This window comes from Pangasianodon hypophthalmus, chromosome 5, assembly GCF_027358585.1.
Source record: "Pangasianodon hypophthalmus isolate fPanHyp1 chromosome 5, fPanHyp1.pri, whole genome shotgun sequence".
In the NCBI taxonomy this organism is placed as follows: Eukaryota; Metazoa; Chordata; class Actinopteri; order Siluriformes; family Pangasiidae; genus Pangasianodon; species Pangasianodon hypophthalmus.
Window position 1 is genome coordinate 7,017,112 of NC_069714.1, and position 24,059 is coordinate 7,041,170.

At 40.4% G+C, this 24,059-nt stretch overlaps 1 protein-coding gene across 3 annotated transcripts in view; it reads right to left on the minus strand.

The window, feature by feature from the left end:
* Window positions 1-22,419, minus strand: part of rnf17 (ring finger protein 17) — a 59,473-nt gene extending 37,054 nt beyond the window's left edge. The window contains exons 1-31 of one of the 3 annotated variants that reach the window (XM_053234453.1): window positions 22,298-22,419; window positions 21,772-21,905; window positions 19,664-19,761; window positions 19,476-19,563; window positions 19,326-19,406; window positions 19,145-19,248; window positions 18,274-18,442; window positions 14,281-14,357; window positions 14,034-14,096; window positions 13,147-13,364; window positions 12,962-13,045; window positions 12,716-12,877; window positions 11,280-11,451; window positions 10,351-10,474; window positions 8,594-8,769; window positions 8,341-8,479; window positions 7,225-7,381; window positions 7,022-7,137; window positions 6,826-6,940; window positions 6,623-6,746; window positions 6,283-6,513; window positions 5,740-5,884; window positions 5,225-5,337; window positions 5,009-5,099; window positions 4,763-4,884; window positions 4,385-4,674; window positions 4,098-4,261; window positions 2,924-3,043; window positions 2,753-2,833; window positions 2,548-2,670; window positions 2,403-2,459 (exon numbers count right to left, since the gene is read on the minus strand). In XM_053234453.1, the coding sequence (XP_053090428.1) occupies window positions 2,403-2,459; window positions 2,548-2,670; window positions 2,753-2,833; window positions 2,924-3,043; window positions 4,098-4,261; window positions 4,385-4,674; window positions 4,763-4,884; window positions 5,009-5,099; window positions 5,225-5,337; window positions 5,740-5,884; window positions 6,283-6,513; window positions 6,623-6,746; window positions 6,826-6,940; window positions 7,022-7,137; window positions 7,225-7,381; window positions 8,341-8,479; window positions 8,594-8,769; window positions 10,351-10,474; window positions 11,280-11,451; window positions 12,716-12,877; window positions 12,962-13,045; window positions 13,147-13,364; window positions 14,034-14,096; window positions 14,281-14,357; window positions 18,274-18,442; window positions 19,145-19,248; window positions 19,326-19,406; window positions 19,476-19,563; window positions 19,664-19,761; window positions 21,772-21,905; window positions 22,298-22,352 (3,993 nt within the window). In that variant the 5' untranslated portion in view covers window positions 22,353-22,419. Of the gene's footprint in view, window positions 1-2,402; window positions 2,460-2,547; window positions 2,671-2,752; window positions 2,834-2,923; window positions 3,044-4,097; window positions 4,262-4,384; window positions 4,675-4,762; window positions 4,885-5,008; window positions 5,100-5,224; window positions 5,338-5,739; window positions 5,885-6,282; window positions 6,514-6,622; window positions 6,747-6,825; window positions 6,941-7,021; window positions 7,138-7,224; window positions 7,382-8,340; window positions 8,480-8,593; window positions 8,770-10,350; window positions 10,475-11,279; window positions 11,452-12,715; window positions 12,878-12,958; window positions 13,046-13,146; window positions 13,365-14,033; window positions 14,097-14,280; window positions 14,358-18,273; window positions 18,443-19,144; window positions 19,249-19,325; window positions 19,407-19,475; window positions 19,564-19,663; window positions 19,762-21,771; window positions 21,906-22,297 lie in introns of all 3 variants that reach the window. The other 2 variants (XM_053234452.1, XM_053234451.1) reach the window with 2 other exon arrangements.
* Window positions 22,420-24,059: the final 1,640 nt, after the last annotated feature.

The following is a 24,059-nucleotide window of genomic DNA, read 5'->3' on the forward strand; positions in this document are numbered from 1 at the left end:
CACTGATGTTGGTCGAGAAGGCCTGGCTCTCAGTCTCCGCTCTAATTCATCCCAAAGGTGTTCTATCGGGTTCAGGTCAGGACTCTGTGCAGGCCAGTCAAGTTCATCCACACCAGACTCTGTCACCCGTGTCTTTATGGACCTTGCTTTGTGCACTGGTGCACAGTCATGTTGGAAGAGGAAGGGGCCCGCTCCAAACTGTTCCCACAAGGTTGGGAGCATGGAATTGTCCAAAATGTTTTGGTATCCTGAAGCATTCAAAGTTCCTTTCACTGGAACTAAGGGGCCAAGCCCAACTCCTGAAAAACAACCCCACACCATAATTCCTCCTCCACCAAATTTCACACTCGGCACAATGCAGTCCGAAATGTACCGTTCTCCTGGCAACCTCCAAACCCAGACTCGTCCATCAGATTGCCAGGTGGAAAAGCGTGATTCATCACTCCAGAGAACGCGTCTCCACTGCTCTAGAGTCCAGTGGCGGCGTGCTTTACACCACTGCATCCGACGCTTTGCATTGCACTTGGTGATGTGTGGCTTGGATGCAGCTGCTCGGCCATGGAAACCCATTCCATGAAGCTCTCTGCGTACTGTACTTGGGCTAATCTGAAGGTCACATGAAGTTTGGAGCTCTGTAGCAATTGACTGTGAAGAAAGTCGACGACCTCTTTGCACTATGCGCATCCGCTGACCCCTCTCCGTCAGTTTACGTGGCCTACCACTTCGTGGCTGAGTTGCTGTTGTTCCCAAACTCTTCCATTTTGTTATGATAAAGCCATCCCATTCCCATAGATAGATAGATAGATAGATAGATAGATAGTTGACTGTGGAATATTTAGGAGCGAGGAAATTTCACGACTGGATTTGTTGCACAGGTGGCATCCTATGACAGTTCCACGCTGGAATTCACTGAGCTCCTGAGAGCGGCCCATTCTTTCACAAATGTTTGTAAAAACAGTCTGCATGCCTGTCGATGACAACACAGCCCAGTACATTCTTCCAGTTATAGTGCTTCTGCCTGGGCAAGGTCTTAATGTGCTGCTGAAAGTGCTTGATTTTATACACCTGTGGCCAGGCCAAGTGATTAGGACACCTGATTCTGATCATTTGGATGGGTGACCGAATACTTTTGGTAATATAGAGTATCTATCTATCGCTTGCTTCTATCCATCTGTCTGTCTGTCTGTAGCCTGCTCACTCTATCTATCTATCTATCTATCTATCTATCTATCTATCTATCACTTGCTCTATCTACTTATCTATGAAGTCTGGAACCCATATATCTATCGATCAAATAGATATAGATATCTATCGCTTGCTCTATCTATCTATCTATCTATCAAGTGCTTGCTCTCTCTATCTATCTATCTATCTATCTATCTATCTATCTATCTATCTTTCTTGTTGTCTATCTATCTATCAGAGATAAGCGATCTATCGCTTGCTCTATCTATCTATCTATCTATCTATCGATCTATCGCTTGCTTGCTCCATCTATCTATCTATCTATCTATCTATCTATCTATCTATCTATCTATCTTCTGTCTTAGATAGATAGATAGATAGATAGATAGATAGATAGATAGAGTGAGCAGGCTACAGATATATAGATAGATAGATAGATAGATAGATAGATAGCCCAGTGGAATACAGTAATGTTGCTTACAAAACAAACATAGACAAACATACAAAATATGAACTGCTGGATAGTTTTCCTTTAGTTCACTAATGCAGCTAAGGGCAATGTTCACATCAACCATCGGAATGGGCAAAAAAAAAAAAGTGATCTCAGTGAGTTTGGTCGTGGCATGATTGTTGGTGCCAGACAGGCTGGTTTGTGTATTTCTATAACTGCTGATCTCCTGGGATTTTCACACACAACAGTCTCTAGAGTTTACTCAGAATGGTGCAATAGAGAAAAATCATCCAGTGAGCAGCAGTTCTGTGTTTACCTTGTTGATGAGAGAGGTCAACAGAGAATGAACAGACTGGTTTGAGCTGACAGAAGGGCTACAGTATCTATCTATCTGATAACCACTCTGTGCATCTCAGAATGCACAACACGTCGAACCTTGAGGCAGATGGGCTATAAGAGCTGAAGACCACGGTGTGCTCCGTAAGTGTACATACACGTATATAATATGTAAATTTGACAATTTATCTTGTAATTTGTCAAACTTATTTTCAAATTCTGTCTCTATTGTAGCTGAGCACATTTGCCTTTAAAAATATACTTGTTTCAAAACTGCTGAGCATATGGTTTATGATTTTAGCATTTAGCAACTGTTACATGACTGATACTATCACTGTACCTGTGTCATTGTTCCTGTATCGTAAAGCTATAAACTAAATGCGCAAACTCTGATCGTTCTGAATGAATGACAGAAGTATGGCAGTTTCACCTCAGTATTCAAGTCCCAGTCATCCAAATCAGGCACTGGAGGTTTCACCACATAATCCTAGATGTACAAACAAACACAATGTGAAAAAATTATTTAGACTGAAAACAGCCACCGTTCAGCTTCACATCCTGTGACAGTATCAGACCTCAGGGCTGCCGACAGACAGGCTGAACGTGGCGTGCTGGTGGTGCATCATGATTTTGCTTAGTGGCATCCCATCCAGTATTATCTCCACGGTAACCAAGCCTCGTGGATCATCTGGCAGCTCCTGAGAAGCACAAATCTCATAAATTAGCCTGGGTAATGAGTACTGGAGATGTGTGTGTCTGTGTACCTGTTGGTCAACTTACAATAACATGAACACTGACCATACGGCCAAGCAACAACTCCTTCATAAGAGCCACTGCGTCCCACTGCCATGTCCCCCCAACCTACAACCAGTTACACAAAACAAAGATTAAGTGAGAAGCAAATACTCTGTCAACTAATACTAAAATAAATAAGCAAGCAAGCAAGCTCACCGGAAGTATCCCATTTATCTGGCAAGGCACACACAGCTGAGGAACATTCTCACAAAGCACCATTGGATATACATGGCACACTGGAATATTCTCCACAATCCCCTGATCCACATATCGTACCTGTAACACACAATGCAGTCACAAGCTAAATATGACAATTTAACTAACATACTGAGGCTGACAGCTTGTGGGAACACCAACTGACCCTGCCCACTTCCTGTACCCGACAAGCTGTCTTTTTTTTTTTAACCTAACCTCATAGTCATTTTGTGGAATAATAGAGATTTTAGAAAGGAATACAAATTGTTTGCATTTGAAAGTTATATCTGTAGCATCCCATCCCTCTCCAGAATTAGAAGAGTAAACTTCAGATCTCAGCCAAAGCCATAAAATATGTGGTGCAAATAAAAGAGCAGCATTACAGGGATCAGTGTTAAAGCGTACAATTATATAAATTATTACAATTATATCCTTAAATACTGCTAGATTTTAGAATTCTGCCCTCTCTGGATTGTGGAAAAACATTTCATAACACCGAGCTGTACTCCACTGTACAGATTACTCTCACAGCTAAGTCAATTTACTATTACTAAGTCAATACACATTCTGAGAGAACTCAGGGCTGCATACCAAACCATATAATGCTCACTAAGTCATACTGATAAACCTTCATCAGTAGTTCACTACTTAGTGAACTACTACTTATACTACTTAGTGAGCATTATATGGTTTTGGTAACTATTTGGTATACCGACAAAATGCCATTGCAATTTGGGATGCAGCCCAAATTGTGGGCTGTGTTTGCAACTCAGTTGCACATTCAGTTGCACATTCAGCCATCATCAGAATATCTAGACAAACAACTTTAGATAAACTTCGGACTGTCTGAAAGAAGACAGTGACAGATGGGGCGTGATGATGTGATCCGAGCTGGTGTATAGATAGATAGGTGTATATTTACTGCTAATTCCGTCCTATAAGACCATTATAAGACTGTCAGGGCTCAGGAGTCCCCTGGCTCAATAATTATTTTTAATCTTTGACAAAATGTTTACCTAGTGAATATCCCACTGCTGTTAACACAGTCGCTAAGCTATGAATGTTTCAATAGCTGGTCAAAACATCCAGGTGAATGATTATTATAAATGTCTGCCAGGAGGATTTAAATTCTAACCTTCAAATAGCCTCCAATCACCTCCTGGACTTGTCCACGGTACCACAGCATATCAGAGCCCATGACAACACAGCCCAGTACATTCTTCCAGTTATAGTGCTTCTGCCTGGGCAAGGTCTTAATGTGCTGCTGAAGCTGCTCCTGCAATCGCTCAAACTCACATGCTGCTCACACACATGCACACATATCAGAAAATAATGTTAGAAAAAGATACAGTGGAATTATTTCTCAGATAATCCACAAGCACATAAACGAATGAGCCCCATTTAAATTGTTCTCTCACATACCAGCCTGTAGTGTCATAACATGGATGACTCCATCATCAGAGACAGCAGAGATGCTCATGCGTGTGTCCCCGCAGGGGGGCAGCTCAGTGGGTAGGTAAGCCTGGGTCCTCACTCTTTCCGGAGGAGGAGTGATGCGTGGGGCAGGTTTGGGCGAAGGTGTATGAGAGGGAGCTGACGATTTACTCCTCTGACCGCTCTCCTCACACGCAGTCTCTTCTTCTAAGGGCACGGTCTCACCTAATGCACAACCCACGTTGTCACACAAGTCAGATTCTGACTTGGGTGCAGGTCTGAAAGACAGACTGAAATGAGGTAAAGAAAGAAGAGAGCAGGCCACTTCTATCGAAAACATGAAAAACAATGAAACGGCTGTCGTACTTGACACTCCTCTCTCTCAGAGCAAGACCCTCAGCGATGAGGAAATCTGCTATGCTGACATGCCGACCTGCTCTGTTGGAGCAGAACAAAGAGACAGGCACCGGTCTGACAGACGAAGGCTCCTGCAGGCATAATATTCACCAAACACACACACAGGTAAACTGGAGGAAACAAAATATGGAGATTGTATATATTTTATATTGTATACTATATTTTAATATACTAACATATAGTCAACATGGTCACCTTAATGGTCATTATAGCCATGGCACCGGTGAGGTAGTAGGAAATAAAGTCACACGCTGTAGCCGTCCAGGTGGAGCAACCACCAGCTGGCCTGATGGATGAGCAGAAAAGTGAGAAAGGCAGAAAAGTGAGAAAGAGCAATAGAAGAGAATCACTCCTCAGGTAAAAGTCAACCCACATACCAACATACTGTGTCTTCTTATCATTTTTGGATACCTTATGTCACTGAGGCAACACTCCAGCAGAAAGGAGCCACTCAACTCTGGGAGAAGAGGTCTCAGGTTACTCAAGTGGATGTTCACTTTATTACCAAAGTCACAGCGCAGCACCTGCAGAGTAGTTTTAAAACATTCACTGCAATACTGATTATTTTTATTCCTCACTAACATTGCCTGTATATATAAAAGGAGAGAAAACCCATTTTTAAGTATAAACACAAAGTTCTGATAATAAAAATAGTTACTTTAATAAAATATACATCGCCCCTCCCCCCATTTTCTGCCTAATTTGGTCTTGGTCTAATATGTATGTTAACATTACCAACAACCTGTACCTCCCTTTCACCCACCCCACTACACGTATTACACACTGTTTCCTGCCTTGCAATGTGCAACTGTAAGGGAAATGAGCAGAAACTGAGCAGAAACTCTTTTCATGATTTCATAAGCAGGAATCCTATTTCAGCAGCGATCTTAACTTTGTGTAAGTGCAAACTTAACTTGTTATTTTACCTCTGCAACATTGCTGGAAGACACATTGCACACCTTTCCTCTCTCCCAAATACCATTAACATTAGCAGCACAAGGCATTTTGGCTTTCCAGACGATCTCCTGTGGCTCAGACTTAGAATATTCTTTTTTTAGCAAGTCATGGATTCTAGCATATACAAGAAACAGAATCAACAGAATATGTTGATGATTACTATACTTTACATTACTACACATTAAGGAGGGTGATAAAAAATGGTGACAAAACCTCAGAACAATTGTTTTACACACCAATTACACAAGTAGGTGATTTATATTTAAACATAAATAGTCTAAACCTGATTGAAATTATATACTTCACGCAACATCACTAGCACACATGACATTTTGCTCTTTAGGATTAATGGCAAAAACTACAAACTTAACCAAAATTGCTCTGCCCGCTAGCGATTGCAGTTTGATGATAGTATTGTCTAGCCAAGTGGTTCAGGAGTCAGGTCCACACTTTTTCTTGATAATCATCGCTATTTTATTTTATTTTATTTTTTATTTTAGTGAGGCCGGTACCTCTTTAGCTGAGTGTCATACTGTAGCAGCTGCACACAGATATTTCCAGGGGAGGTCACATGGGTAACCTTCACTTTCACATCTTTCAGACAAGCTGGCAGTATCAAACTGGGCTGAAGCGCTGAAGGGTCAAGGGTAGGAAGTGTTGGCTCGCTCTGAGATGGGCCCTCTTCCACCAGTGGGGGATCCCAAACTGTATGCTCCAGTGGGACAGGTTTCTTAGGTGAGACTCTGGGGCAGACAGTATAATTGATCTGTGAGTGAATGGCCGACAGTGTAAATGAGGCTTTCTCTGTAGATGTTTTCAATTTAAAAGAATTTAGGAATATAGTGCAAATACTGTTTGCTTAGAGAGGCCAGCCCTTTTGTGACCAAGATTTCTCCGATGCTGGACAGACACTCAGTAGAATGCTCGCTGACCTCGAACAGACATACAGGCATAGCCATGGAAACGGGCACAAGTCCTGAAATCAAACACAAATGCAAACAAACATGAAATGCTGCAGCGGCATTAAGAATTTGTAAACGCATATGTATACTCACCTTTTGCAACTACAGTGACCAATTTCTGTTCTGTCAGTTTACGGAACACATCAATGCTCTCCTCGCTCCAAGTTTCTCCCACACTCAAGATACTATCCAGAGAACACCACAGTGCCTGAGGAGAAGAATAAGAAACAGACAGCTTACCATAAAGCTACAGATACTGATTAGAAATAATCCCTTACAGGATTCTCACCATGGCTGGTAGTGCAAAAAACTCATCCTTTATCTGTCTGAGGTCTTTAACAGACAGAGTTTCTCTGTTGCCAAAATCTACATATTGGACTTCCACCAACCGTCCACCAGGGAAACCTAATCATTAGAATTCACATCACTATAAAAAAAAAAACACACACACTGAATACACACATACAGACTCTCTCACTCAGACACACACACCTGTGACTTGAGCCCTGCACCAGTCCTTGTTGTCATAGAGGGCAACACAAGCCTGGGACAGAACAGGTGAATAGATCTGAAGGTCACTTTCAACTCCAGGAAGCCCATAACAGTTCTGCAGTTTTGTGTTTAGTAGCAGGAACTCCATATTGTCCACCTTCATGGTAACAAATATAGTTAATATCCACAGACGCCACACAGATTATTGTTAAATAACACCAAAAGAAAAAAATACTAGAGCTCAGTCAATATAAAATATTTTCAGAAATACTGATTTCATGAAAAAAATTAAAACTCCTATTAATATTAAACTGTCAAAAATTAATTAGAAACCATCCACTTAGCTAAACATGGCTTTACTGATATGACTGTAAATTTATCATATGCAAATAAACAGCATAAACTCAAAGTCCTAAAATACTAAATAAAAATATTCTCTTTGGAAAAGAAAGAAGGCAAAAAGAAAAACAAAAGCAACTCCTGAGCCTGCTAGATTCACTGCGTCCCTTACAGGATAGATTAAAAAGAGCAGCACAACAGATAACACACACACTACAAAGATGGTAATAATGGAACAGCTGAACTAAGAGGTTTGCCCAAACCTTAATCAGTTCCTGCCTTACCCCATTTACCAGTACCTGCCCCTCTCAGGGTCTCTGCACAGCCCTGATTTCTCCAATATTAAAATAATTAAAACATGTTAACACCTTTTTTTCATGACAGTTTTCCTTTCTTTACAGTGTCTCTTGGTGAAATAACTACTAGACTGAGTTTGGAGAAAAGAAGAAAGGTTGCGGATGTTCAGGTCTATAAGTCCCCCAGGATGGTTAGAGTATTAAAGTGTATGTATTAGAATATTAAAGTGTTGACAATTTTTTTATTCACCTTGTAAATTAAATGAGCCATTACTAAACAAGCCATTTAATCAAAACTTTAAAACAGAGCAAATTTACAGTAAACGTACTGTTCTGCAAATACATTCTACAAATAAAATTCTACAAGTAAACTGTTCACGCACAATCACATCATATGTTTGGAAAAGGTAACAAATACATAAATGTGGTTTACCTCAAAATTTATCTCAAAAATAACCTCTTTGTGTGTGAGTCAACTCACTAGCTGTATGTAGAAGTCTGATGGTGTGTTTACATGGGAGACCACAGCATTCAACTCCGTGTTCAGTTTGGGATACACAGGTGGGTAAAACAGCAGTGTCTTATTGCCTGCAGGGGCCACCTGAGGGGAATAGAACCTGCTACAACACATCCACAAACACACACATTTTACAGTTCATTAATATTTTTAATAATGTTTAGATAATATTAAGAGAGTGATGTTTAGCTTTTCAGCTAATGGTAACATATCCTGCCTGGCAAGCTCCATGTACACAAGGTGCTCTCTCAGAGAAAGTGAAGTGTTCATCGATACTTTCTTCAGATCCACCAGAAGAGTGTCTCTCTCTTCACCGAGTACCTGCATCTCCACAACACTTGAGCCGATCACACGCTTCATCTCTTCAGATGCTTCCCTGCTCCAACCTTTTACCTACAACCAAAAAACACTCACTGAGCATTTTATTAGGAACAGCTGTACTCATTCATGTGCTCATTCATGCAATTATCTAACCAGCCAATCGTGTGGCGGCAGTGCAATGCATAGAATCATGCAAATACGGGCCAGCAGCTTCCGGTAACGTTCACATCAACCATCAGAATGGGGAAAAAACATGACCTCAGTGATTTTGACTATGGGATGACTGTTGGTGCCAATGGGCTGGTTTGATTATTTCTATAACTGCTGATCTCCGAAAATTCTCATGCACATCAGTCTCTAGATTTTACTCAGAATGGGAGAGGTCAGACTGAATGGCCAGACTGGTTTGAGCTGACAGAAAGGCTACAGTAACTCAGATAACCACTTTGTACAACTGAGATGAGCAGAAAAGCATCTCAGAATGGACAACATGTCGAACCTTGAGACAAATGGGCTACAACAGCAGAAGACCATGTCAGGTTCCACTTCTGTCAGCCAGGAACAGAAAGCTGAGGCTGCAGTGGGCACAGGCTCACCAAACCTGGACAGTTGAAGACTGGAAAAACGTAGCCTGGTCTGATGAATTTCAGTTTCTACTCAGGCACCAACAGCATGAATCCATGGACCAAACCTGCCTTGTGTCAACAGTCCAGGCTGGTGGAGGTGGTGTAATGGTGTAATGGGAATGTTTTCTTGACATACTTTGGGCCTGTTAATACCATAATAACATCAGTCATCGCTTGAATGCCACAGCCTATTTGATTATTGCTGCTGACCATGTGCACATGGCAACAATTTATCATCTTCTAACGGCTACTTCCAGCATGATAATGCACCATGTCACAAAGAAAAAGTCGTCTCAAACTGGTTCCATGGCTGGTTCAATCACTTCAGTGTTCTTCAGTGGCCTTCCCAGTCACCAGATCTGACTGAAATATTATTATATATATATTGTGTGCACATATATATATATATATATATATATATATATATATATATATATATATATATATATATATATATATACACAAACACACATATAAAGAGTAAATAACAGGCAATGGGCTTGCAGTAGCTGTTGAGTAGATAACAATACAAATGGTAATTACACTATGTTATAATAGAAAAAAAATAGGTATAAAAAAATAAGAATAAAATTTTTTTTAAAAAGGTCCAGTACAGTGTTCCTAATAAAGTGCTCGGTGAGTGTTGTTCCACTAATAGTTTAGCTGCAGAGTGCTAAACTAGAGTTAGGATGAGTGCAGCACTGTTTATTTAACCAGGTCAAAAACTGAACTGTCTGCAGATAGTTAAATACGCACTCATAGCAAGGTTCCTATTTCTTTTCTAAACTCAAATAGATCAGATTTAACTGTGCAATATGCCACTGTGCTAGATTAACCTGTATAAAATACATTATTCATAAAATCGCTGACTAAGCGTTCTACAAAGCAAAATGAAGTCTGGCCTAACTTCACAATTTTACATAGCTGCATTTTTATGCACTGTTTATTTTAAATATTGAGTAATTAAAAACATGTGAGAACTTTACAGAACACCTCATCAGGCTGATCACTAGTTCTGATCTCTCACCAGGTCTGAAGGAATAATGTCTTTAAGGGAACACCTAATGGCCTGAGGGGCCCACCGATGCAGATCTGCCTGGGGAGTAGAATCAGCTCTCCTCACACATTCATTCAGCCCAACAAGATCATCACTGCGGGAGGGAGAGGGGTCACAGTGTGAGATTATCCGCATACTCTGACATGTCTTAATTTCTAAAACAGTTGCTTACCAAGTGCTCACATTCTAATATTTGGCTACCTGCCTGGCTGGCTGAACTGGAAACCTACTTGGGCAACCTAGCTACAGCCAGCCAGTCAGTTAGGTACCTAGGTAGCTAACCAGCCAGCCAACCAGTCAGGTAGGTAGGTAGCGAACCAGGTAGGTAGGTCGCTCACACATACCTATGGCAACAGCCAAGAAGCTGTGTGGATGGCTGGCTGGCTAACTATGAGAGGGCTATGAGAGGCCATACAAAGACATTCTAGGCAATTCTGTGTTTCCAGCTTTGTGGCAACAGTTTGGGGAAAGCCTACATACCTTCTGGATAGCCAGCTGGCTACCTATCTACTTACATACCTACCTAGCCACACTACCCACCTACAGAGCCTACCTACCTGAGGGGTACCCACCTACCTGCTTGATGGCCACTTAACTATATGGTTGGCTGGCTGGCAGAATTCCTAACTGGCTACCTACGTAGCCTATCTGGGTGGTACCTGGCTTACCTGGTTTACCTGGCTTACCTGGCAGGCTAGCTGGGTACCTAAATTAATAAATATTAAATATTCGGTTCATGCTGTTTTATGAGAATGGTCAAGATTGAATTTGCTGTAATGGAAAAACCACATCTTCATTTTAAAAACACTCCATTTTAAGCTGAACCGCATTTAAGCTGCACATCATTCATACATGGTGTGTACCAGACTGACAGACAGACACACAGACTCTTTCCTCACCCTGAGATGGTGAGTCCCTTAGAGAAGCCATAATCAAGGAAGAACACTTCCAGGCGTGCAACATCATTTGCAGAGCAGTGAGTCACACACTCCAGACACCCCTTCTGGATCAGCTCACACACCACTGCTCTACACCAGACATCGTTCTTCCATTTTACAAACACCAGTGCTCCTTCATGCACAAACACACACAAGGGGAACATTTAAACTTAATGATTAATTGTCAAATACCTCATTAGACTTCAATACCTCAAATATCTCAATTGATGGTTACACCATCTTTATGCTAAAGCATAATTCACCTTGAAATGAAATCTTCAGGACACCAAATACAGAGTACTGTTTTAAAGTGCAACTGCAGTTGAATTTTGGATGAATAATTGTCAATTGTCAATCTCAAACATGAATAGTCAAAGGACTTTCAAAGACAAAGATTTCTAAAAGGGGTCACATCTGGAAATCATTGTTCATCAAGTGGAACTTGATGCCAACAGGGAGACAACAACCAGCAACAAGTCTAGTCCTTCTTGTATGCCTCAAATACCCTCAAAAATACCTTTAAAATATGCTTCAAACAGGAAGGAAGTTATTGAAGAAAAACAATTTCAGACATCTGGCCTTGCTGTGACCTTGACCTTTTCTGGATCAATTCCAAAATCTAATCAGTTCACCAGCTGTTTAAAATGATAATTCCATATAGCCTAAATCCTTCAAACATTCAACTACTCGTTCTTGTTGCTAATGAGAAGCTCGGAAAGGATGGACAGATGGACGGACACAGACCCGGGGTGTGTTTATTTTGTACCAGATTAGGAAATCTGTGTGGAGTTTTCCCTTTGGGGAATTTCACCTGCCAGAAGGTATATTTAAGTTAAGTTAAGTTAAACAGCCCCAAGGTGTGAATGTGTGTGTAAATGTGTGTGCGAGTGTGTGTGCATGGTGCCCTGCCATAGACCTAACACCCAGTGCTCCGGACCCTGACCAGGATAAACGATTGCTGAAAGGTTACCATCTACAGAAATCATCCATATAGTGTTCCTAAGTCCAAAAGCTTTTCAGTTTACACCATAAATTGGATACATAAATACCAAGTTGGTAAATATACAGTATGTGTACGATATAGATGGTGAGTGATTTTTTTTTAAGTACAAAACATACATCAGTATTTCTTCTGAGAGGTGTAGAGGTGTCAAGACAGAATTTTTCAGTAGTATCTAGACCACCCCCTTTCAACACAATCCTTGTCATGTATTTCATGTATTGTCATGCATTTCTGCCTGAACTAGTTTTTTGCATGCATGTGCTACTATAAAAAAGATAACCATCGAGCCCCTGGTGCGGTTGTAAACAAATTACAGTGAGGCAGAAAAACAATCAGAAAAAGGTAACCATAGTTATATTTTAACATATTTTAACTAAATTCTCCACATTATTACCAGTCTTGATTTGGTCCTTTACAGTGAAGTGGCTTTGTTCTCCTGAGCAGATGCTGTTAATCTTTCTGGCCAACAAGACTCCTGCCTTGCGCTCCATCACATAGCGCACATAGAAATGTGTTGGGTTGATTATATGGGTCACTGCAACCCACTTCTGCAATGCTGGAAACCACAAACCACAGATCAGTTTTCGGGTCTAAAACAATAAAAGGGAATGGACTCTAAGAAAATGATTGATTCCACCACTTTGAGAGGCAGTGATCCTGTCAGGCAGTGCCTTGCGATTCTTCCTCTGTACCCTTTGTCTCTCTGTAGGCTTGGGCTCCTGGCCTGAGGGAACAGAAATAGGTGACTGATACGATCTTACAACTAAACAAAGAGGCTTACCAACCTACATTCATTATATATTTACACACATGGTGTGTACATACCCATTACATCTCTCTCATCACCAGCAACTGTTTCCTCAATGATTTCCTCTATTATAACATTAGGGCTTGGAGCATGGATGTGTTTGGGGGATGCTGGGCGAGGAGAGATGGGCACTCGAGGGCTGTCTCTGCCTCCTCTCCTTTCCCCTGAACCTCCACTCCTCACTGGCCGCTTGACAGGCTCTGTAGCAGGAGGGATGGCCACCTCCTCACACACACTGACAAACAACCAATACTACCAAGTCACACATATTCAGCACACAATCATTTCCTTGGTTGATTTTCACAACCAATCTTTTTTTTTTTTTTTTTTTTTTTTTTTTGCTGCAACACTGAGTTTGTACCTCAAACAGATAATTATTCCAGCAAACCAGTTTTTGCAGATTATGTTTCTATGAACTGGCATACTTTTTCTCACACTTGCATTTGCCCTAAAAATTGCTGGCTGTAAAGGCATGAAGTGCCTTTTGAGAGTTGTGATTCGATTTTGTGTTATATTGACATATTTCAAACAGTTTGACTGAATTTCACAACAGTCAACAGCATTTGAGATATATAAAGAAGCAGGCTTAATATAAGAGCTTAACAAGGCTTAATAATGAGAGTGGTCATTTTCAACTGAATTTTCAACAATTTGCTCACACGTGCGACATTGTCATGTTCTGTTTACTAGGTTTATGCTGGAGTTGGTACTAGGTTGGTACTTTTTGTGAGATCTCATTAAAAAACAAACTTTTTGGACAACACACACTATACACACGTTTTTAGATTTTCAAATGTCTGTCCTGTGTCCTGTATATTCTGTATTTTCCAATATTCAGTATTCTTCTGTAAATATAATAGTAGATAAAAAGAAAATTGCACTCAAGTTAAAAACATCTACTCACAGCTTAAAATTGCCATCTGTGATCTCCAGACAGTTTTTCACATGGTCCACATTGAGAATGCACCTATACAAAAATAATATGATTAATTAAATATGTCTACTCTTTTATACAGTATATACACAATATGTTGACCTAAAATCAGGTTCTGGTATAGTGCAAATTACAAATAGATATAACAGAAATATGACATATTAATGTCTGTTAAAAGTGTGAGGTATATTACATAATATTTAGTGGCAAGACCTACCCAAGACCTGAACGCATAGTGAGGCAGCTCATATCGTACAATTCAGTGTCCACAGGACTCTGCAGAGTCTCCAGAATCTGAGCAAGTAAATTAACAATGGAAAAATAATTCAATAAGGATATTATAAATTAATTATATCAGTGTTATACCAAAAGTATTCGGTCACCCATCCAAATGATCAGAATCAGGTGTCCTAATCACTTGGCCTGGCCACAGGTGTATAAAATCAAACACTTAGGCATGCAGACTGTTTTTACAAACATTTGTGAAAGAATGGGCCGCTCTCAGGAGCTCAGTGAATTCCAGCGTGGAACTGTCATAGGATGCCACCTGTGCAACAAATCCAGTTGTGAAATTTCCTCGCTCCTAAATATTCCACAGTCAACTGTCAGCTTTATCATAACAAAATGGAAGAGTTTGGGAACAACAGCAACTCAGCCACGAAGTGGTAGGCCACGTAAACTGACGGAGAGGGGTCAGCGGATGCTGAAGCGCATAGTGCAAAGAGGTCGTCGACTTTCTTCACAGTCAATTGCTACAGAGCTCCAAACTTCATGTGACCTTCAGATTAGCCCAAGTACAGTACGCAGAGAGCTTCATGGAATGGGTTTCCATGGCCGAGCAGCTGCATCCAAGCCACACATCACCAAGTGCAATGCAAAGCGTCGGATGCAGTGGTGTAAAGCGCACCGCCACTGGACTCTAGAGCAGTGGAGACGCGTTCTCTGGAGTGATGAATCACACTTTTCCACCTGGCAATCTGATGGACGAGTCTGGGTTTGGAGGTTGCCAGGAGAACGGTACATTTTGGCTTGGCCCCTTAGTTCCAGTGAAAGGAACTTTGAATGCTTCAGGATACCAAAACATTTTGGACAATTCCATGCTCCCAACCTTGTGGGAACAGTTTGGAGCGGGCCCCTTCCTCTTCCAACATGACTGTGCACCAGTGCACAAAGCAAGGTCCATAAAGACACGGATGACAGAGTCTGGTGTGGATGAACTTGACTGGCCTGCACAGAGTCCTGACCTGAACCCGACAGAACACCTTTGGGATGAATTAGAGTGGAGACTGAGAGCCAGGCCTTCTCGACCAACATCAGTGTGTGACCTCACCAATGCGCTTTTGGAAGAATGGTCAAAAATTCCTATAAACACACTCCTCAACCTTGTGGACAGCCTTCCCAGAAGAGTTGAAGCTGTAATAGCTGCAAAAGGTGGACCGACATCATATTGAACCCTATGGGTTAGGAATGGGATGGCACTTAAGTTCATATGTGAGTCAAGGCAGGTGACCGAATACTTTTGGTAATATAGTGTATATACATACAGATCATATTGACTGATCATTTTATAAGTACACCTGATCATTCTTGCAATTATAACGAAACTCAAAAGCTGGCTAAATAATGCAGCTGAGAGTGGTCGTTTTCAACTGTGTAGGATTTCTTACTGACAATTTGCTTACACGTGCGACAGTGTCATATTCTATTTTGACATTGGTCAATCCTGAGGCAGCAGTGCGATGCATAAAATCATGCAGATACGGGCCAGCAGCTTCAGGTAATGTTCACATCAACCATCAGAATCGGGAAAAAAGTGATCTCAGTGATTTTGAATGTGGCATGATTGTTGGTACCAGACAGGTTGGTTTCAGTATTTCTGTAACTGCTGATCTCCTGGGATTTTCAAATACAACAGTCTCTAGAGTTTACTCAGAATGGTGCAATAAAGATAAAACATCCATTGAGTGGAGTTCTGCAGATGGAAAACACCTTGTCGATGAGAGAGGTCAACAAAGAATGGCCAGACTGGTTCGAGCTGACAGAAGGGCTACAGTAACTCAGATAACCACTCTGTACAATTGAACAGAAAAGCATCTCAGAATGCACAACATGTCGAACCTTGAGGCAGATGGGCTACAACGGCAAAAGATCACATCGGGTTCCACTTCTGTCAGCCAAGAACAGAAAGCTGAGGTTGCAGTGGGCACAGGCTCACCAAACCTGGACAGTTGAAGACTGGAAAAACGTAGCCTGGTCTGATGAATCTCGATTTCTGCTGAGGCACACAGATAGTAGAGTCAGAATTTGGCGCCAACAGCATGAATCCATGGACCAAACCTACATTTTGTCAACAGTCCAGGCTGGTGGAGGTGGTGTAATGGTGTGGGGAATGTTTTCTTGACACACTTTGGGTCTGTTCACACATCAATAACACACCCATCACACATCAATCATCGCTGTACACACATCAATGCCACAGCCTATCAGAGTATTGTTGCTGATCATGTGCATCCCTTCATGGCCACAATTTACCATCTTCTAATGGCTACTTCCAGCATGATAATGCACCATGTCACAAAGCAAAAATCGTCTCAAACTGGTTTCATGAACATGACAATGAGTTCAGTGTTCTTCAGTGGCCTTCCCAGTCACTGGATCTGAATCCAGTAGAACACCTTTGGGATGTGGTAGAACGGGAGATTCACAGAATGAAAGATCTGCAGGAACTGTGTGATGCAATTATGTCAACATGGACCAAAATCTCAAACGCATGTTTCCAACATCTTGTGGAATCCAATATCCAAAATATAGACTGTAGTATACATTTTACAAATTCCACAATTTACACACCAAGTACAGATGTACAGATATACAAGTACATATTAAAGGTCCACTGTAAGGTAATAATATGAGCTTCCTTACTATTTTTGCTGACAGTCTGATCACATCCTCCACTGACATTTTAAGTCACCTGAAGAACACTTGCTGTCCTTACATATCACACTAATTAACAGTCACTGAATGTGCTTTTTCAATCAACATTAAGTCAATTTATTTGGCAAATACAGAGAGTATACACTGTATAATTCTTGCAGTAAAATTCTTAACTCATAATGAAACACAGCCGGTTGAGCAGTTTTGAAGCAGTGACTGACACTGCTTCTAGTAACCTTCTTTCAAAGTCACTTAAATCTTACCCTTGAAGATTTTACTCATATCTTGGACCATACCAAACATCTTCACTTCCGCTATCATGCCATGACAAGTTGGTTCAAATTAACCAGTAATAGAGCTGTTATTGAGGATGTTATGTTATGTATAGGGCTCTATTCCTGGGGACAGTGTAATGACAGTGAAGCCACTGGGGGCAGCAGCAGTGCTGATACTACTGCACCACACACAAAGCTGCACAAAGCTGTTTTCAGGCAGTTTTAAAGAAAACACAAAAACAGATTAATGGATTTCACTTACAGCCTTACGTAGTAGCATCAGTGTCAAGGTTAGCTAGCTACAGTATGAAAAGTGTCTCCTGCTCCTTGAAGAGTTTTAACACAAAATCAAAGCAGATATTCTGAGCGAAAACAGAATTATTTGTTGAACCCAGCTATGGCATTTTTCATCAGGCTATGAGCTGTAAAATCACTTGTTTCTTTACAGTATTAAAATGACTTGGTTGAACAGAATGAGGAAGATGACAGGTGATCTTGTCTGATGATGTAACATTTCATTTTTCTTTAGTTGAAATCATTTAAATATCAGTCACAGTCAGGATAAAAGTGAGGAAAATGAACTGATGCAGGAAACCAATATCTAGGTGAGAGCAGGAAGATAATAACTGGTAGACTCTTACCCAAACAGACTGAGCAAAAAGTGCTTTAACAATGTGTTAAATGTCTTATGTGCTTTTACTGGTCTTGGTACTTGGTCTTTTTATTACCAGTCAACACTTTTTTGGCCTTACTGACAAAAACCTGGAGACCTAATGTGGGTAAAAAGGCATCCCTGAGATGGTGTCAGGACATACTGAATAGCAGTGCTAATGAGTGCTAATGTTGCAAGCCTCTATGACTCTGTACATAATTTTCATCAATACATCGAGTATATGGTTTGGTTAGGTACCACCGCAGACCAGAAAAACTCTGTGTCTCCTCTGTGAAGTGGCCTGAGATAACAATATTTACTGTTACTGTCAAGCACCAGTGATAAGTACCTCATCCAGATGGCAGTAAGTCTCCAGCAATGGGACCTGGCGAACATGTCGTGCTTTCTGAATGGCTGTGCGCAGCTCTCTCCGTCTCACCTGCAGTTTCTGACACTCCTCCCTCCCAGCTGAGAAGAGCTTCTCTAGACAGCTCAGTTCAGACATCAGTGCACTACGTCTGAATGCACACATGATAAATACAGCTGTATATTACAGCTGTGAAGTACAGGCTCTGACGTGGCAGCATTTCACTCAAATTTATACATGAAACTTACTGTGTTCAAATGTGTACAATTAAATCTGTAAATACTTGAACAGTATAAAATGAGCAAACCAAGATGTCCTAAGTTGATAGACCCTTACTTAAACAGACTGAGCAAAAAGTGCTTTAACAGTGTCTTAAATGTGTTAAGGTCTGTGCACTTATTGTTAAGTTGTTTCTTTTTCCTTTTTTTTTCCTGAAATGTTTCTATTTGTTTTTCATTTGAATTTTTGCTGGTTGCCATATCACAAAAAAAGATGACATGATTTATCTTGGTTTCATTATTTACATCACAAAAAGCTGCAATTTTATCAGACAATTGTAGACTTTTTATATCCACTCTGTCCAGAACCCTTAGCACCGTTATTTTTTATATAAAAATAAATTTGTATAGTTTCATTATTCTCTTCAGACACAAATAGTACAGTTTCAGCAAACTACCTGTTTCAAAATTATAGTCACAAAATAATGAGCTGAAATTGGACCGCAAGAACTGAGAATGGTGTATGTAACACAGCAAACCCACCCCTTCAGTTTTGCGTGTTAATATGATGAGACATTTATGGTGACAAAGCTTCCAACTCCCTGACAATTTTTCTATCAGGGTCTACAACACACCTTCTTTGTAGTATGACGACTGCCTTGTCAATGCATTCGTCAATTTCCTTTATGATTCGATTCCTCTCCTTCTTCAGCTGAGACTGAATGCCTGCAACCAGAGTCTTGGAGCAAAAACAAATTTGAATCAAGAAAAATTCACCACTAGCAAAGGGTAACAACTTAAGGATTGTTACTTTACCTGGTGCAGGCTATCCAGGGTAGTAAGGTTTTCTGTTGCTTTACAGAGGGCTTCGTTTAGAATCTTCGCCACGTCAGGACCCTGCACACACACACAATCTAACTGCAACTTTGGCCTATGAAAACTTTCTTATTAATCAGTTACACATACCTCTTCAGCAAGCTTCATGTGGGTAGAAGGATGTGCTGCTGGACTCCTCAGTCTGCGAACTGTCTGTCTGACTCCCCCATGGAGAACCCTTGCATTTATTTAGACACACCAAAAGCATTTACATGGTGAATCATTAATTTTATAGTAATGTATTATTGATTAGCTTAGTAAAGGCAGGGGGGGATTACCTCCTCTTGGAGTTCATCTTGGCTGTATAGATAAGGCCAATTATCCTGCTATCGACCTGCAATCCATCCACTCCTTCCTCACCAATTTCAGTGCTCATCTACGGCAAATGTAGCTAATAAAATTATAAACTTCAACTACCAAAGTATATAAACTTCATAAATGTTTAAATAGAACAACACAAAAAATAATAAATACTAAACTCAGACACACTTATATGTACGTGGCCTAGTAATGACTCAAAATAGATTTATCCACTTAGTAAAACTGAGAAAGTCATGCTTTAATAATAAGGATGCGGTCAAGGAAGGCTGCATTTTTCTGCGGTTATGCCTCTCAATCCATTGTGAGAAATCCTGCAAACGTAAATGAAAAGTGCAGCTTTCATTTCTAAGAACTCCAACAATGTTACCAGTATAAACTTCTGCAAACACATTTCTTAATTAAAAAATAATAATAAGCAGGCAAACCAGTGCAAGTACAAATCCAATTATATTAGAGTTAAATACCCCCCACAGTATGTAACACATACGCAGGAAAGATCCATAGAATTGGGCTATTTCACAGCCACAGGTTGGGACTGTTTTTCCGTATTGGAGGTGGTGCATGGATTAATTATATTACCGTTTTACGAGCCAAAAAGTGGTGCTGAAGTACATGCACATGGGCTGTGGTTATGATTAAAATGATGGTTACAGGTCATCTGTTGTTAGCAGAAATAAGGTATTATTTGTAAATCCTTACAAATAAAAACAGAACGCTTTTTACCGTGTGAATGTACATCATTAAAACTGGTGTACTCATTTTTAGAGCTGTTATTTATTTATGACAATATCCTACTTCCTTGATACATTGGTTTTCTTATTGCATATTCATCAATGGAAGTAATGCTTTTGGACAGGGTTTAGGAGGGTCAGATGTTTATACTAGACTGGTTGATCAACATGTTTCCAACTTAGAAACTTTATCGTAATATTTGTCACCCCTTTAGCGACTTTAATTCAAAAAAGAGCCTAGCAACAAATCTAGCGACTTTTTGAGCACACATTAGTGACTGTCTTGAACTCGATAGAGCTCTCCAGCTCACATCACAGCTGCTGCGACTTACTATCAGTGTGTAATGCCTGTGTTTTGCTTGCAACCAAACGCAGAGAACCACTGTCTCCACCGACTAATCACAGCACACCACTGTTCCCAATAACCAACTGCTGTGTGTCCCGCCTTTGTATTTCTTTATTCTTCGTTTTAAACTCTCTTCTTGTTGATAGTTACAAGCGAGTAACCATTTACTTCATGACTACTCACCTTTCACGACTACTCACTGTCATGACTTCTTTTTGTCTGCGTTCTTGATAACATTTTGTAAACGCATAAAAGTTTCGTTGGTGCAATGTGCCATGACAGGACAAACATTCAAACAAATAAATTATATAAGAAATGAATTATAATATTTTGTTTTAAGAATAAAATTATATTTTAAGTGCAAAAGCTTCCTTCTGCATGTACCCTAATTTGTAATATGACATGCCAAGGATCATGATGAATAAGTAAATTAGTAATCCAAATTAGTCTATGATGTCATTCTGAGGCGACATTTTGCGCATGCTTTAGCTATTTTCTCCTGAAAAACTGGTTGACGTGCTGTAGAGCAGTAAGGGAGAGATGGCTGCATGGACAGGGGCTGAGGACGAGGACAGGAGCTGAGGACAGGAGCGGAGGACAGGGGATGTGGATAGGGAATGTGGACAGGGGCTGAGGACAGGGGCTGAGGACATGGACAGGAGCTGAGGACAGGGGATGTGGATAGGGAATGTGGACAGGAGCTGAGGACAGGGGCTGAGGACATGGACAGGAGCTGAGGACAGGGGATGTGGATAGGGAATGTGGACAGGAGCTGAGGACAGGGGCTGAGGACATGGACAGGAGCTGAGGACAGTGGATGAGGACAGGGGCTGAGGACATGGACAGGGGATGAGGACAGGGTATGAGGACAGGGGCTGAGGACATGGACAGGAGCTGAGGACAGGGGCTGAGAACATGGACAGGGGATGTGGACAGGGGCTGAGAACATGGACAGGGGATGTGGACAGGTGCTGTGGTCAGTGCTCACCGTGCATTCGGGACAGCTGATGGAGGACACAGAGTTGGCGGTGTCCTGAGGACACTCCAGAGAGCGGAGACACTCCACACAGAAGATGTGACCACAGAAGAGCACATGGGGCAGCCTCCCCACAACCTCATCCTCTGTGCACACAAAGAACACAATAAAACAACCAAAAAAAAAAAGTTAGGTCATGAAGCTAAGAGTTACATGGTGGCAATTTCCCCACTGCTCTTCTTAGCACTCCACACAGCTGAACAAACCACTCTGCACCACCACAGCTAACCTTTAATTACCTGCAACAATTAATTACCTGCATCTGAGAAACGTAAGCTTTAATGGAGGGCAAGACGTTAGCTAGCTAACTACACTCGAGCTAGCCTGAGGCCATGTTTATCACTCGAAAGTGTTTAGCTTTAAAAACGTTCACCTTGAGGATGTAGTCCGCTAATTGCATTTTGTCAAAAGCTCACCAGCTAATTAGGTTTGTTTGACTGATATAAGTAAATACAGAGAAATAGTTTTTAAAAATTACCAGACAATGTGTACGGTAAGCCACAATTATTACATGTCACTGCAGCGTCCATCATTCTGCCTTTTCCTCCCGCACTCAGTAATTAAACCCTTCACCCGCTTCAGCCATGCCAATCACCGACTCTTTTTGTGAGTCAGATCATTTGGCTCGGCTCTTCAGTAAGAGTCGATTCCTTCGGCTCCCGTATGGATCACAGCCAATTTTTTTCGAATCAGATTCAGAATCAGAATCATTTGATTCTTTGATTTGATCATTTGAGTAAGCCTGAACCCCGGTTTTTACACACTGCTCGATATGACAAATGCATTATACCACGATATCTGAACACGAAATCTATGATATATCTTATATAAATTATATATAATGATATATAATTTAGCTAACAAACAAGGTAGATGTGATGCATTACAACTGTAAAAAGTAAGAACTGTTAAACTGAGTTAGATGATAATTTTATTTACAAAAACTAAATTGTAACACTAAAAATTCTTAAAAGAGGGTGGGAAAGACCATTTTAAAAATTAGATTTAAAAAAAAACAACAGCAAATTGACATCTAATTAACTGCTTCCATTCAATTCCATTTATTTTGTAATTACTAAAAATAGATCACAATACTGACAATATCTGAGAAAAGTGGATTGTGACATAATTTATCACAATATCGATATTATGTATATTGTCATATCACCTGACCCTACAATTCAATTCAATTCAGTTTTATTTGTATAGTGCTTTTAACAATGGACATTGTCTCAAAGCAGCTTTACAGAAATATACGAATACAGGATATAAATTTTAAATGTATAAATTTATCCCTAATGAGCAAGCCAGGGGCGAAGAAAAACTCCCTGAGACGATATGACGAAGAAAACTTGAGAGGAACCAGACAAAAGGGAACTCATCATCTGGATAGTGTGATTAGAAATAAATCCCGTCTATAACTGTGTACTACATGGTCAACAAGTACAACTGTGTAACCGTGAAAGTTCATTATACACTATTTACACTTGAAGTCTATTTTGTTGACGTTATCGACTGTTCACTGCTGGAGACTTGAGTGTAAAACTCTTCGTGGGAATTGCAGCCCTAAAGCTATCATAGCAATTGTAGCAAATCTGTTCGTATCAATTGCAGTCCAAAGCCGTCTTCATGGTTTCTAAGTGGCACCTTCCACAGTAACACAAATGAACTATGTAAACACAACAAAACAACAACAACAACCTCAACCATAAATTGGTGTAGTTACTTATATGGAAAGAATGAAATTGCAAAACACAATAAATATCATCAATAAATAAACAATAAATAATCATCAAAAAGTGCAATTGTGTTTATATTATAAATCACAGTGATAAAAAGCTTATATTTAGCTCACAGTGACAATGTATTAAAGATTAAGGATGTTCTTTAAGGTCCATGAATATTCACGAGATTGATTGCCTCTGGAAAGGAACTGTTCTGGTGCCTCGTGTCTGGTAGTGACTGCTTTTGCATCTCAAACAAGAAGTTCAAATAAGGTGCGTCCGAGATGTGTACAAAAAATGTTTGTGATATTATGGTCTGCGGTGTATTGCCTTCATTGCTTAACTGTAGCTAAAATTGTTTCATGAAATAACACCTTTTAATTACATAATAACATTACTTTGCATTGCATTTTATAAAATATATTGAAATAATCAGCACTATTAAATAAATTTATATAAAGGCACTATAAATACACACACACACACACATTCACCATCCACTTTTTATTAGGAACA